Below are 14670 nucleotides of genomic sequence, written 5' to 3'. Positions count from 1 at the left end.
TGATAACTAGTCTAAAGGCCAGTTTTATTGCTTCTTTAATCAGGACAACAGTTTTCAGCTGTGCTAACATAATTGCAAAAGTGTTTTCTAATGATCAATTAGCCTTTTAAAATGATAAACTTGGATTAGCTAACACAACGTGCCATTGGAACACAGGAATGATGGTTGCTGATAATGGGCCTCTGTACGCCTATGTAGATATTCCATTAAAAATCAGCCGTTTCCAGCTACAATAGTCATTTACAACATTAACAATGTCTACACTATATTCTGATCAATTTGTTGTTGTTTTAATGGACAACAAAAGTGCTTTTCTTTCATAAACAAGGACATTTCTAAGTAACACCAAACTTTTGAACCGTAGTGTACAGTTGAAGTCGGGAGTTTATATACAGCCAAAGACATTTAAACTCAGTTTTTCACAATTCCTGACATTTAATTATTGCTAAAAATTCCCTGTCTTAGGTCAGTTAGGATCACCTCTTTATTTTAAGAAATTAAAAATGTCAGAATAATAGTAGAGAGAATGATTTATTTCAGCTTTTATTTCTTTCATCACATTCCCAGGGGGTCAGAAGATTACATACACTCAATTAGTATTTGGTAGCATTGCCTTTAAATTGTTTAACTTGGGTCAAATGTTTCAGGTAGCCTTCCACAAGCTTCCCTCAATAAGTTGGGTGAATTTTGGCCCATTTCTCCTGACAGAGCTGGTGTAACGGAGTCAGGTTTATAGGCCTCCTTGTTTGCACATGTTTTTTCAGTTCTGCCCACAAATGTTCTATGGGATTGAGGTCAGAGCTTTGTGATGGCCACTCCAATAACTTGACTTTGTTGTCCTTAAGCCATTTTGCCACAACTTTGGAAGTATGCTTGGGGTCATTGTCCATTTGAAAGACCCATTTGCGACCAAGCTTTAACTTCCTGACTGATGTCTTGAGATGTTGCTTCAATATATCCACGTAATTTTCCAACCACATGATGCTATCTAGTATGTGAAGTGCACCAGTCCCTCCTGCAACAAAGCACCCCCACAACATGATGCTGCCACCCCTGTGCTTCACAGTTGGGATGGTGTTCTTCGGCTTGCCAAGCATCCCCCTTCTTACTACAAACGTAATGATGGTCACATCTCCACGCGTCTGCTTCCTGAGCGGTATGACGGCTGCGTGGTCCCATGGTGTTTATACTTGCGTACTATTGTTTGTACAGATGAACGTGGTACCTTCAGGCGTTTCGAAATTGCTCCCAAGGACGAACCAAACTGTGCTCTCGATCGGCTCGCACTGAGCAATATATTTGAAATAGTTGATCGATTTACTACTGTAAAGTGGGTCAGATTAAAATGAGAGAAGGGACGTTTGTTTGCCTATTGGCTACATCACGAGGATGAAACCATCACAGTCAGAAAAAGTGAGGAATTTATTCTGCAACGATAATGTTAATAAATAGGATATAGATAATATTTCTATATAAAACTATTTTAGAATTCAAAAGATAAAAATAAGATATTGGCTCTTATCACTAACGGCAAATGATTGCATCTCATTGTATTTCCCCGTTTCTCTTGTTCTGATTAAATAAACGTGTGTTATAGTATCCCCCCCACATGCCTGCTTACAATGCAATACCTCAGCCACAAGAATCTGTGCTTAGGTCTAGACACGTTAAGCGCATTCCCACGTCAAGTCCTGTTTTTTTTACGAGTTTATACAGTTTAAATAAAGTTTGGCGTATGTTTTGGGGTATATTTTGTACATAGCAACATTTATAAATGAGGCCACAAGACCACTCTTCCTTTCTGTCCCAAAACAGGCCAAAAAACGAACTCTGAGCCAGGAAACAACCTTCTACTTGTCTATCCCCAATAAGTGTGATGATATCAAGAATCTTCTCATCTGTTCTTCTTAATATAAATATATAAAGTGTTTTTTTCCCCCCCTCAAAGTTGCCAGGATGTCACATGTCCTAGTAACAACCTAAAGCATTACAAAACTTAAATTCCATCAAATAGAGTACCACAGTATGCGTCATAATACCCATGAAACCTAGCGGTCAAACAAGGAAATGGTTATAATCATTTTCCCCACCATTCATTTTTCCCATAGGGGATTAGAGAAACACTTAAAAAATAAAGGGCTGTGTTTGGTGTAGGCTTAGCCTGGCGTGACATTTTGATACCCGTGTAAATCTCTAGGACAAGTTTTTTTATTTTAATTTTATTTAACTAGACCAGTCAGTTAAGAACAATTTCTTATTTACAATGACTTTGATCAATATAGTCGCCTGTATTTACCCCTCCAAAAAAGGAAACGCTAATTAGCTGCTAATGTGGCTTTCATAAAGAACTACAAATCCCAAGATGATCTGGACGAGACTACCGAATCGTGGTAAAGGGAGGTCATCTCTGGATTAACTATCTAATGTTATCTACATTTAGTAAATGAATAAATTGGCTACATTTTCTTTAACTTGACAATTGTGTTAAATGTCTTGTGCGAGTTTTAAATGGACACAATACCTGTTTAGCAAAGGCGTCTACTAAGGAGATGATGTAGATGAGCTTGCATTTGGATTTGTAGTCTTGCGTGATGTCTACTTTGACGTTAATTAGCCTTTTGGAATAGGAGAGTAAAAAAGAGACTAATATATTGGATTAAGGTCACCTTGTCCGATAGAGATTTACACGTATCAGATAATCACAAAACACAGTCATTATTTTAAGTGTTTCTAAAATCCTCTATAGGAAAAATTAATGGTGGAAAAACGATTGGAACTATTTCCTTGCTTGACCGCTAGGGTGTTATGGGTATTATGAGACGTTCACTGTGGGGCTCTTTAAGCCATCCCATTTGTTATCAACTAAATTCGACATTCATTGACCTCCATACAAAACGAACGGTTAAAACACCTGTTGGAGATGACAGATTTTAGGGCCAAGCTATCGCTCTGGATTCAGATCTTCCTCTGCCTAAATATAGTGGACAGCAAAGCGCTCAGGCCACTCCATCAAGACATCCTGACGTACCCTGTGTTTTCATGGTTTAGCAAGGTCAAAAACAGCTCCAATGATCTCTTGGTTAAATGTATTTCAACCTGTATTGTACTGTTGTAGTGCAGGGGACAGCCTGGTATTCAGTATTTCAACCTGTATCGTACTGTTGTAGTGCAGGGGGACAGCCTGGTATTCAGTTGTTCAACCTGCATTGTACTGTTGTATTCAGTAGTTCAACCTGTATCGTACTGTTGTAGTGCAGGGGGACAGCCTGGTATTCAGTATTTCAACCTGTATCGTACTGTTGTATTCAGTATTTCAACCTGTATCGTACTGTTGTATTCAGTATTTCAACCTGTATCGTACTGTTGTATTCAGTATTTCAACATGCATTGTACTGTTGTAGTGCAGGGGGACAGCCTGGTATTCAGTATTTCAACCTGTATCGTACTGTTGTATTCAGTATTTCAACCTGTATCGTACTGTTGTATTCAGTATTTCAACATGCATTGTACTGTTGTAGTGCAGGGGGACAGCCTGGTATTCAGTATTTCAACCTGTATCGTACTGTTGTATTCAGTATTTCAACCTGTATCGTACTGTTGTATTCAGTATTTCAACCTGTATCGTACTGTTGTATTCAGTATTTCAACCTGTATCGTACTGTTGTATTCAGTATTTCAACATGTATTGTACTGTTGTAGTGCAGGGGGACAGCCTGGTATTCAGTTGTTCAACCTGCATTGTACTGTTGTAGTGCAGGGGGACAGCCTGGTATTCAGTATTTCAACCTGTATCGTACTGTTGTATTCAGTTGTTCAACCTGCATTGTACTGTTGTATTCAGTAGTTCAACCTGTATCGTACTGTTGTATTCAGTATTTCAACGTGTATTGTACTGTTGTATTCAGTATTTCAACGTGTATTGTACTGTTGTATTCAGTATTTAAACGTGTATTGTACTGTTGTAGTGCAGGGGGACAGCTTGGTATTCAGTATTTAAACGTGTATTGTACTGTTGTAGTGCAGGGGGACAGCTTGGTATTCAGTATTTAAACGTGTATTGTACTGTTGTAGTGCAGGGGGACAGCTTGGTATTCAGTATTTAAACGTGTATTGTACTGTTGTAGTGCAGGGGGACAGCTTGGTATTCAGTATTTAAACGTGTATTGTACTGTTGTAGTGCAGGGGGACAGCTTGGTATTCAGTATTTAAACGTGTATTGTACTGTTGTAGTGCAGGGGGACAGCTTGGTATTCAGTAGTTCAACCTGTATAACATTCAATTCTCTGGTGGACATTCCTGCAGTCAGTATGCCAATTGCACGCTCCCTTTAAAACTGGAGACATATGTAGCATTGTGTTGTGTGACAAAACAAAAATTTCAGAGTGTCCTTGCACTGTCCCCAGCACCAGGTTCACCTGTGTAATGATCATGCTGTTTAATCAGCTTCTTGATATGCCACACCTGTCAGGTGGATGGATTATCTTGGCAAAGGAGAAATGCTCACTGACAGGAATGTAAACAAATTTGTGCACATGAGAGAAATACGGATAAAAAGCATAAGGAAAATGTATAGGATCTTTTATTTCAGATCATAAAACCAACACACACACATATATGTGTATATATATATATATTTTTACATCAGTATTTCAACCTGTATAACATTCAATTCTCTGGGAACAGTTCTGGTATATATATATATATATATATAATCCTACATGTCCTAACTGAAACACATGGCTCTGGTTTAAGCTCGGCATCGTATCGCTGGACGGTGGGTAGAAACAGCAATTCATGCTCATAAAAATCAACATCATCTCAATAAAAGCATTAAGTAAAACTCATTTATATATTTATCTATATAAATCACAATTAAAACTTAGTCCACGATCTATAAAGGAAAACTGCAGAGAAAAAGACTGGTAACACCAAGGCGCAGTTTCCCCTAGATACAGATCTAGGATCAGATTCCACCTTCCCCCAAGCCTAAGCATTAGTGAAATGCAAAACTGACCCAAGATCAGCCTCCCGGGTCAACGTCACCCTAGTCCTGGGGGAGAGCAAGAGTAGTTACTGAAATTCAGTACGGTAAATTGAGGATGAAATCGATGGCTGCATTTCCTACCGAATTGTAGCCTGTTCCCAGATGTTTGTGCCATTATGACAAGGAGTTGACGCAATAACGCAAAACAGAGTTGGCACCAGGCTAGCCTAACGGCAAGCAGGCGGGCTAGGAAACCAGGCAGTACACAACTCAAAAGCACATAGACATGAAACTCACACGGGACAACTGTACAAAAAGACGACTTCAAACCGAGACCACTTCATATGAACATGTGCTATACAGTTTATTTTTTCACCTTTATTTAACCGGGTAGGCTAGTTGAGAACACCTTTATTTAACCGGGTAGGCCAGGTGAGAACACCTTTATTTAACCGGGTAGGCCAGTTGAGAACACCTTTATTTAACCAGGTAGGCCAGGTGAGAACACCTTTATTTAACCGGGCAGGCCAGTTGAAAACACCTTTATTTAACCGGGTAGGCCAGGTGAGAACACCTTTATTTAACCGGGTAGGCCAGGTGAGAACACCTTTATTTAACCGGGCAGGCCAGTTGAGAACACCTTTATTTAACCGGGCAGGCTAGTTGAGAACACCTTTATTTAACCGGGCAGGCTAATTGAGAACACCTTTATTTAACCGGGCAGGCTAGTTGAGAACACCTTTATTTAACCGGGCAGGCTAGTTGAGAACACCTTTATTTAACCGGGTAGGCCAGGTGAGAACACCTTTATTTAACCGGGTAGGCCAGTTGAGAACACCTTTATTTAACCGGGCAGGCTAGTTGAGAACACCTTTATTTAACCGGGCAGGCCAGTTGAGAACACCTTTATTTAACCGGGCAGGCCAGTTGAGAACACCTTTATTTAACCGGGCAGGCCAGTTGAAAACACCTTTATTTAACCGGGCAGGCCAGTTGAGAACACCTTTATTTAACCGGGCAGGCTAGTTGAGAACACCTTTATTTAACCGGGCAGGCTAGTTGAGAACACCTTTATTTAACCGGGCAGGCTAGTTGAGAACACCTTTATTTAACCGGGTAGGCCAGGTGAGAACACCTTTATTTAACCGGGTAGGCCAGTTGAGAACACCTTTATTTAACCGGGCAGGCTAGTTGAGAACACCTTTATTTAACCGGGCAGGCCAGTTGAGAACACCTTTATTTAACCGGGCAGGCCAGTTGAGAACACCTTTATTTAACCGGGCAGGCCAGTTGAAAACACCTTTATTTAACCGGGCAGGCCAGTTGAGAACACCTTTATTTAACCGGGCAGGCTAGTTGAGAACACCTTTATTTAACCGGGCAGGCTAGTTGAGAACACCTTTATTTAACCGGGCAGGCTAGTTGAGAACACCTTTATTTAACCGGGTAGGCCAGGTGAGAACACCTTTATTTAACCGGGTAGGCCAGTTGAGAACACCTTTATTTAACCAGGTAGGCCAGGTGAGAACACCTTTATTTAACCGGGCAGGCCAGTTGAAAACACCTTTATTTAACCGGGTAGGCCAGGTGAGAACACCTTTATTTAACCGGGTAGGCCAGGTGAGAACACCTTTATTTAACCGGGCAGGCCAGTTGAGAACACCTTTATTTAACCGGGCAGGCTAGTTGAGAACACCTTTATTTAACCGGGCAGGCTAGTTGAGAACACCTTTATTTAACCGGGCAGGCTAGTTGAGAACACCTTTATTTAACCGGGCAGGCTAGTTGAGAACACCTTTATTTAACCGGGTAGGCCAGGTGAGAACACCTTTATTTAACCGGGTAGGCCAGTTGAGAACACCTTTATTTAACCGGGCAGGCTAGTTGAGAACACCTTTATTTAACCGGGCAGGCTAGTTGAGAACACCTTTATTTAACCGGGCAGGCTAGTTGAGAACACCTTTATTTAACCGGGTAGGCTAGTTGAGAACACCTTTATTTAACCGGGTAGGCTAGTTGAGAACACCTTTATTTAACCGGGTAGGCTAGTTGAGAACAAGTTCTCCTTTACAACTGCGACCTGGCCAAGATAAAGCAAAGCAGTGTGACACAGACAACAACACCTGGGAGAAATATCAAGACTAGCCTGGTCCCAGATCTGTTTGTGTAGTCACGTCAACTCATTGTCATTTACAAACAATGTAGAAACAGACTGGTAAACCAAACTATCACCAGAATACCTTAAAAAAAACACAAAACAGCTTCTAGTACAGTACCTTAGAAATGACTTAACATGTACAAAAAATAAAATAAAAATACACATTACTATAAGACGACAATACAGTATATCGTTCCGTTCAGGACATGTCTGTTCTCCAACATACATCATATCAGTCAATTGGCTCAAAAAAGGACTTCTTGGTAAGTTATGTCATCAACCCATAGGGCTCTGGTCCAACATCATACACTAGTAAATAGGACCCCATCTAGTAAAGCACTTCTCTAAAACCAGGCAGATTCAGCCCACAAAGGAAAGGTGAATATACCGTATGGTTGGGTAGTTTAAAGGTCACATGTCTATTTTATTTGACCTTTATTTCAATTTTCTTATTTTCAATGACGGCCTATGAACAGGTGGGTTAACTGCCTGTTCAGGGGCAGAACGACAGATTTTGTACCTTGTCAGCTCGGGGATTTGAACTTGCAACCTTTCAGTTACCAGTCCAACACTCTAACCACTAGACTACCCTAGTCACGTACCCTTCGATTAGTATAGACATTTAAAAACATTTGATATCCATTTTATCAATGGGTTAATGATTGGGTGGAAGTTAAAAAAACAAAAAAACATCCTACCTTATAATATCTGGTACAAAAAAAATTAATTTAGAATCCATTTGTACATTTTAATTAAGTAATAAAATTGTATTTCAAGTAGAAAGTAATTTGGGAGCCCTGAGAATTGACTGAGTTGGTTAATACGTTAGTTATTCAATAAGTAGCATGGCAGCTAGCATGGCTAAAACAAAATGGGGGCTTGTCTACGTGACTCTTGCATGGCGGTGTGTGTGTGTGTGTGTGTGGAGGCACATTGAACTTCTTTAATATCCAGGGATGAGCATCGACAGCAGGAGAAGGACATGTAGTGGATGTCCCACACGGCAACAGGAGCAATATTCACTTCCTCCTCTAAACAAACAAAACGTACACCAATTGTGTAGCAAACCGTTATATCAGAAGGCCCATCTTTCAGTACATACTCTGGTTATCTGAACACTACCAGTCAGTCTCTTCCAGTAATTGTGTCAGAAGGCTCCATGTGGAAGACCAGGTACCTCTTGCAATTTTTTTTTTATTGATGCCCAGGCAGAGATCACCATCTTGGGACGTAGAAACCGGGTCTGCTCTACTCTGGTGAGCTGAGAACCAGGACCTATCATCGGGTCACAGATAACAGTCACACAACGGTAGATATGAGTAAGAATCTGTGTTCGGGGGTTAACGTCCACAACTCATCTCTGTTAGGGACAATTTCTGCTTTCAAATGAGAACAGTTCATTTAGATAACAGTCTTATGGAGAATGAGTGATTGTTTAGGATGTTGGTTTGCCTGTCAGTGCAAAACCAGAAAGACGAGCTTTGAGAAGGGGTTTTGTCCATTCTTTCAGCCACAGAATTCACCCCTACAGTGAGTCTGAACTGAAACGTACTTCCTTTGATCAGCTCTATTACCCTTCTCTCGTCGCTGGCCAGGGGTCAATTACACAGCAGGTCCTTTATGAGCAGTCCAGTCTACAAGGTCAAGAAAACAAAGCCTTGTTCCAAAATGGCTGCTGTGCTGCATTCTATAGAGCCCACTGGGCCCTAAATCAGTCCTTTATAACTGGAAACAACCACATTGGGACCATGAATCTGGCTACAAAATGGCCAAACTAAAATTCCCCAAAATGGCCGCTGAGATTACATTTCACTCAATTACAGAGCAGGTTGTCTAATGGAAGCCGGTCCAGATCGTAGGAGAACAGGTCACTGATGCCTTCGTCTTCGCCCAGGCTAAGCAGGTAGTCATCCCCCACGAGAGACAGGGGGATGAAGGGCTCCTGGTCAACGTCCTGGAGGGGGAGGAGGGAGGTGAGGGAGGATGGCAGGGGGGAGACAGGAGTAACTGTCACCGCAGAGCATGCTGGGAGGCTGGACAGGGCGTTGGAGAAACCGGTACCGGTGTAGTTATTACCCTCTGGTGAGAGATGGGTAGAGAGCAAGAAGAGGAAAAAGAGGGTGAGAGAAAAGTGATAGTTAGTTTCCAATAACTCACCACAGAATTAAGTCTGAAGGCTTCACCCATAGAGCTAGATAGAGGACTCTATAGTGCCCAAAACCATGTTTAAGCGGCAACATTAACCCTCCTGTTGTGTTCGTTTCATGTCAATTCATTCTGTGTTCCCGGTCCAAAATGGCCGCCACCGTTATAGTCAATTATAAATCCATAATAATACATATATTGTCACCTAATGTTGTGTTAGATCTTTTTATCAATTTAAGTTCTTGTGAACATTATACGTTTTGAACTTCTATTAGCTCTTTATGGCCTGTAGGCCTCATTGACCTGAGCTCATACAACTCGTTTTTAAGTAAAAAAAAAAAAAAAGAAAGTATAATGTATGGATTATTTTGACTATAACAAGTACTCAGATGAAATATATTGTGCTATTTATCAGACTACTTTCTCCTCTAATGTATCTTCACTGTCAGTTTTCTGGCCTCTCTCCTGCTCACCAGCGTCATGATCAAAGATATGATCAAGAGCCTCACATACAGTATATTGTTTGGTCTGCCACAGAGTGAATTGTGAACAAGGCCTCAAAAATATTTTTTATACCAAAACTGCGAGAAAAGGTCTATATATTATTGAAACAATGTTGCGATAGTTTGTGAGAATGACAACAGGTGGGGTTCCATGGGGGTTGCCATGGAAGCCAAGAAGGGGAGTGAGGTGTGTGTGTGTTTACACTCTCAAACACACATGCACGTGGGGGTCTGGGAGAGGAAGTGTGTCCATCTGATGAATGAGTGTGTGCCTGAACTCAATTTTTATACACTAATTGTAGTCTCACCTATTAGTTTCTAATGACCGGTCATTTTTGATCGGGAACACCACAGGTGTACAGAAGTTAAATAAAACACCCAAAATGTAATGAAAATCGTCAGCATGTATTTTGTGTGTTCAGATGTACTGTGTGGACAAAGTCATGGACCCTTATGACAATCCGATTAAATGAACTACGTTTTTTCAGAGAGAAAACTTGTAACTCAGTCCAATTCGATCGGAACACAGGAGGGTTAAAGACGCTGATCATTTTGAAGTAGTCATCTGACCGGGACTTCCTATAGGTTAAGGAAAGAGCACACGATTGCATCCAGGTCGCCAGGAGGGATCAGCCAATTAAACTTGTGAGCCAACATTCCATAACTGCAGGTGACCGTACATCTCAAACCTTGGCCGTTTACCCGTTCAGAAACACAACATGGGGCCAGTGTGCACCCTTTCAGTTTGTTTGCCAACTCGTAAATAATAGAAGACTACTTCAAAATGGAGGTGGCCTCAATGGCGTTGCCCGTGCCCTCACAAGACGTCATAATGGGACAGATGCAGTGACGCGATGTCTATCTAAGTCCATGGGCTCACCTTGTGACACCTTGAGGAAGGATGTGGAGTTTCCACTGGCATAGGACGAAGATGAAGACGGATGTCCATGTTCGTTCGGCGCAGAGTTGTTTTTCAGTGGGGAGGAAGGGGCGTGATCATCTGAGCACAGGAAGACTTCTATTGGACCCTGGGTGCTGCTCAAGTGGACCTGGAGACTCTGATAGGGCAATCAAAAAATATGTATCAACCAAACTTACAACCAATCACACACCAAAAGTATGTGAACACCTGCTCGTCGATCATCTCATTCTAAAATAATGGGCATTAATATAGAGTTGAGCCCTGCGTTTGCTGCCTAAACAGCCTCCAGTCTTCTGGGAAGGCTTTCCACTAGATGTTGGAACATTGCTGCTATAACAGCCTCCACTCTCCTGGGAAGGCTTTCCACTAGATGTTGGAACATTGCTGCTATAACAGCCTCCAGTCTTCTGGGAAGGCTTTCCACTAGATGTTGGAACATTGCTGAGGGGACTTGTTTCCATTTAGCCACAAGAGCATAAGTGAGGTCAGACTCTGATGTTGGGCGATTAGGCCTGGCTTGTAGTCGGTGTTCCAATTCATCCCAAAGGTGTTCGATGGGGTTCTGGTCAGGGCTCGGTGCAGACCACTCAAGTTCGGAACTAAAGGGGCCCGAACCACGAAAACAAGCCCCAGACCATTATTTATCCACCAAACTTTACAGTTGGCACAACGCTGTCGGGTAGGTAGCGTTCTGCTGGCATCCACCAAACCCATCGTAGGATTGTGGGCGTCTGCATGGCCATGAAAACCCATTTCATCCACCAAACCCATCGTAGGATTGTGGGCGTCTGCATGGCCATGAAAACCCATTTCATGACGCTCCAGAAGAACAGTTATAGTGTTGACGTTGCTTCCAGAGGCAGTTTGGAATTCGATAGTCGTGAGAGTGTTGCAACTGGGGACAGACACATTTCTTATGCACTTCAGCACTCGGCGGTCCCGTTCTGCGAGTTTGTGTGGTCTACCACTTCACTGCTGAGCCGTTGTTGCTCCTAGACGTTTCCACTTTCCACAATAACAGCACTTATAGTTGACCGGGGGCAGCTCTAGCAGGGCGGACATTTGACCAACTGACTCGTTGGAAAGGTGCTACGACGGTGTCACGTTGAAAGTCACTGTGCTCTTCGAATGCGGTGCAAGCCAGCCTACTGCCAATGTTTGTCTATGGAGATGGCATGGCTGTGCGTTTGATGTTATTCACCTGTCAGCAACAGGTGTGGATAAAATAGCAGAAATCACTCATTTGAAGGGGTGTCCACAAACCTGTGTTATTGCATAGTGTATCAGTCTAATCAGTGACTGTCTGCAGGGACGTGACACGAGAGGAAGTGTTACCGGGATCCCTGTTTGGTCTCTGTTTAGGGTGTGTGTGTGTGTGTGTACCTCTGCAGGGTCTGGCACCTCCAGTCTGGTTTCAGCAGGGGCTTTGACCATGATGACCGTCTGTTCATTCAGACTAGGAATCCTTTTCACATCATCATACGATATGTACGCAAACGTACCCAGAGGTTAAGGAGAAAGTAGTTGTTCTCACACACAGGACAAGAACACACTTCTACGCACACACACACAGCATGTCACTCACAAGCAACCAGATACACACACACAGTCAGATACAGATTCTCACACACACAGGACAAGAACACACTTCTACGCACACACACACACACACAGCATGTCACTCACAAGCACTCAGATACACACACACACACAGTCAGATACACAAACACACACACATCTCAGTCACACAGCAGGGTTGTAAAGGAAGGCTATCTCCTTGTGGGTGTGTCTTCAGTCATCTGTTGGACGATGAGTGTGCAGGTGTGTATGAGTTCGTCCAGTCTCCTCTCCTCCTGGGTCAACTCTAGCAGTTGTTTACCCACAGAGCCAGGGGTCTGGACACTGGCCACTCCTTCTGGAGACAGGCTACAGCCCCTACACACACACAGGAGGAGAGCACATGTTAACACACACACACACAGGAGGAGAGCACATGTTAACACACACACAGGAGGAAGAGAGCACATGTTAACACACACACACACAGGAGGAGAGCACATGTTAACACACACACACACAGGAGGAGAGCACATGTTAACACACACACACAGGAGGAGAGCACATGTTAACACACACACACAGGAGGAGAGCACATGTTACACACACACACACACACAGGAGGAGAGCACATGTTAACACACACACACACAGGAGGAGAGGACATGTTAACACACACACAGGAGGAGAGCACATGTTAACACACACACACACACACAGGAGGAGAGCACATGTTAACAGGTTCAGAGTTAAAGGGAGGGATAATGGGTTTCTTCTCAGCTGTCTTGTATTATTCACGACCGTAATCTAGCCTGGGCTAAAGCAAGGAAATCATGTTCTGATGCTGATTGGCTTATTTTTAGGCAGTTACGAAACAAGTGTTCTCTTCTTCTCAGGAAGACCAAGTCTGAATATTTTATGTCTGGTACCACTGATGACCCTGAATGACCCTAGAAAGTTCTGGATGTCTGGTACCACTGATGACCCTGAATGACCCTAGAAAGTTCTGGATGTCTGGTACCACTGATGACCCTGAATGACCCTAGAAAGTTCTGGATGTCTGGTACCACTGATGACCCTGAATGACCCTAGAAAGTTCATGGATGTCTGGTACCACTGATGACCCTGAATGACCCTAGAAAGTTCTGGATGTCTGGTACCACTGATGACCCTGAATGACCCTAGAAAGTTCATGGATGTCTGGTACCACTGATGACCCTGAATGACCCTAGAAAGTTCTGGATGTCTGGTACCACTGATGACCCTGAATGACCCTAGAAAGTTCTGGATGTCTGGTACCACTGATGACCCTGAATGACCCTAGAAAGTTCTGGATGTCTGGTACCACTGATGACCCTGAATGACCCTAGATAGTTAATGGATGTCTGGTACCACTGATGACCCTGAATGACCCTAGAAAGTTCATGGATGTCTGGTACCAGTCATGTTAATGAATCACTGTCATGTGTTTTGAAGGACTCTGTTGCTGTATATGACAAAACTGAAATGTTGAATTGTTTCAATGAGCACTTTGTTATCATCTGGTGGGCTGTTTGATTCAGTGTCCTCCGTCTCTGTCCAACCCAGTGTCCTCCGTCTCTGTCCAACCCAGTGTCCTCCGTCTCTGTCCAACCCAGTGTCCTCCGTCTCTGTCCAACCCAGTGTCCTCCGTCTCTGTCCAACCCAGTGTCCTCCGTCTCTGTCCAACCCAGTGTCCTCCGTCTCTGTCCAACCCAGTGTCCTCCGTCTCTGTCCAACCCAGTGTCCTCCGTCTCTGTCCAACCCAGTGTCCTGTCCTCCAACCCAGTGTCCTCCGTCTCTGTCCAACCCAGTGTCCTCCGTCTCTGTCCAACCCAGTGTCCTCCGTCTCTGTCCAACCCAGTGTCCTCCGTCTCTGTCCAACCCAGTGTCCTCCGTCTCTGTCCAACCCAGTGTCCTCCGTCTCTGTCCAACCCAGTGTCCTCCGTCTCTGTCCAACCCAGTGTCCTCCGTCTCTGTCCAACCTCAGTGTCCTCCTCCGTCTCTGTCCAACCCAGTGTCCTCCGTCTCTGTCCAACCCAGTGTCCTCAGTCTCTGTCCAACCCAGTGTCCTCCGTCTCTGTCCAACCCAGTGTCCTCCGTCTCTGTCCAACCCAGTGTCCTCCGTCTCTGTCCAACCCAGTGTCCTCCGTCTCTGTCCAACCCAGTGTCCTCAGTCTCTGTACAACCCAGTGTCCTCAGTCTCTGTACAACCCTGGGTGGATGAACCAGTGTCCTGTCTCTGTCCAACCCTGTGTGGATGAACCAGTGTCCTCTGTCCAACCCTGTGTAGATGAACCAGTGTCCTCTGTCTCTGTCCAACCCTGTGTGGATGAACCAGTGTCCTTTGTCTCTGTACAACCCTGTGTGGATGAACTAGTGT

The 14670-nt window shown here is 43.5% G+C and overlaps 1 protein-coding gene across 7 annotated transcripts in view; it reads right to left on the bottom strand.

Moving 5' to 3' along the window:
- Positions 1-4561: 4561 nt before the first annotated feature.
- LOC115127742 (transcription factor E2F3-like) overlaps positions 4562-14670 on the bottom strand; it is a 41009-nt gene continuing 30900 nt past the window's right edge. The window contains exons 4-8 of one of the 7 annotated variants that reach the window (XR_010464258.1): positions 12486-12647; positions 12096-12210; positions 10671-10848; positions 5691-9221; positions 4562-5657 (exon numbers count right to left, since the gene is read on the bottom strand). Coding sequence is in view for 1 of the 7 variants with exons in the window: in XM_065020169.1 (XP_064876241.1) it covers positions 8956-9221; positions 10671-10848; positions 12096-12210; positions 12486-12647 (721 nt within the window). In the remaining 6 variants the exon portion in view is untranslated. Of the gene's footprint in view, positions 9222-10670; positions 10849-12095; positions 12211-12485; positions 12648-14670 lie in introns of all 7 variants that reach the window. The other 6 variants (XR_010464263.1, XR_010464262.1, XR_010464260.1 and 3 more) reach the window with 6 other exon arrangements.

Source organism: Oncorhynchus nerka, linkage group LG7 (assembly GCF_034236695.1).
Source record: "Oncorhynchus nerka isolate Pitt River linkage group LG7, Oner_Uvic_2.0, whole genome shotgun sequence".
NCBI lineage: Eukaryota > Metazoa > Chordata > Actinopteri > Salmoniformes > Salmonidae > Oncorhynchus > Oncorhynchus nerka.
The sequence above is the reverse complement of the archived record's forward strand: the minus strand, read 5'-3'. Positions and strand labels throughout refer to the sequence as shown.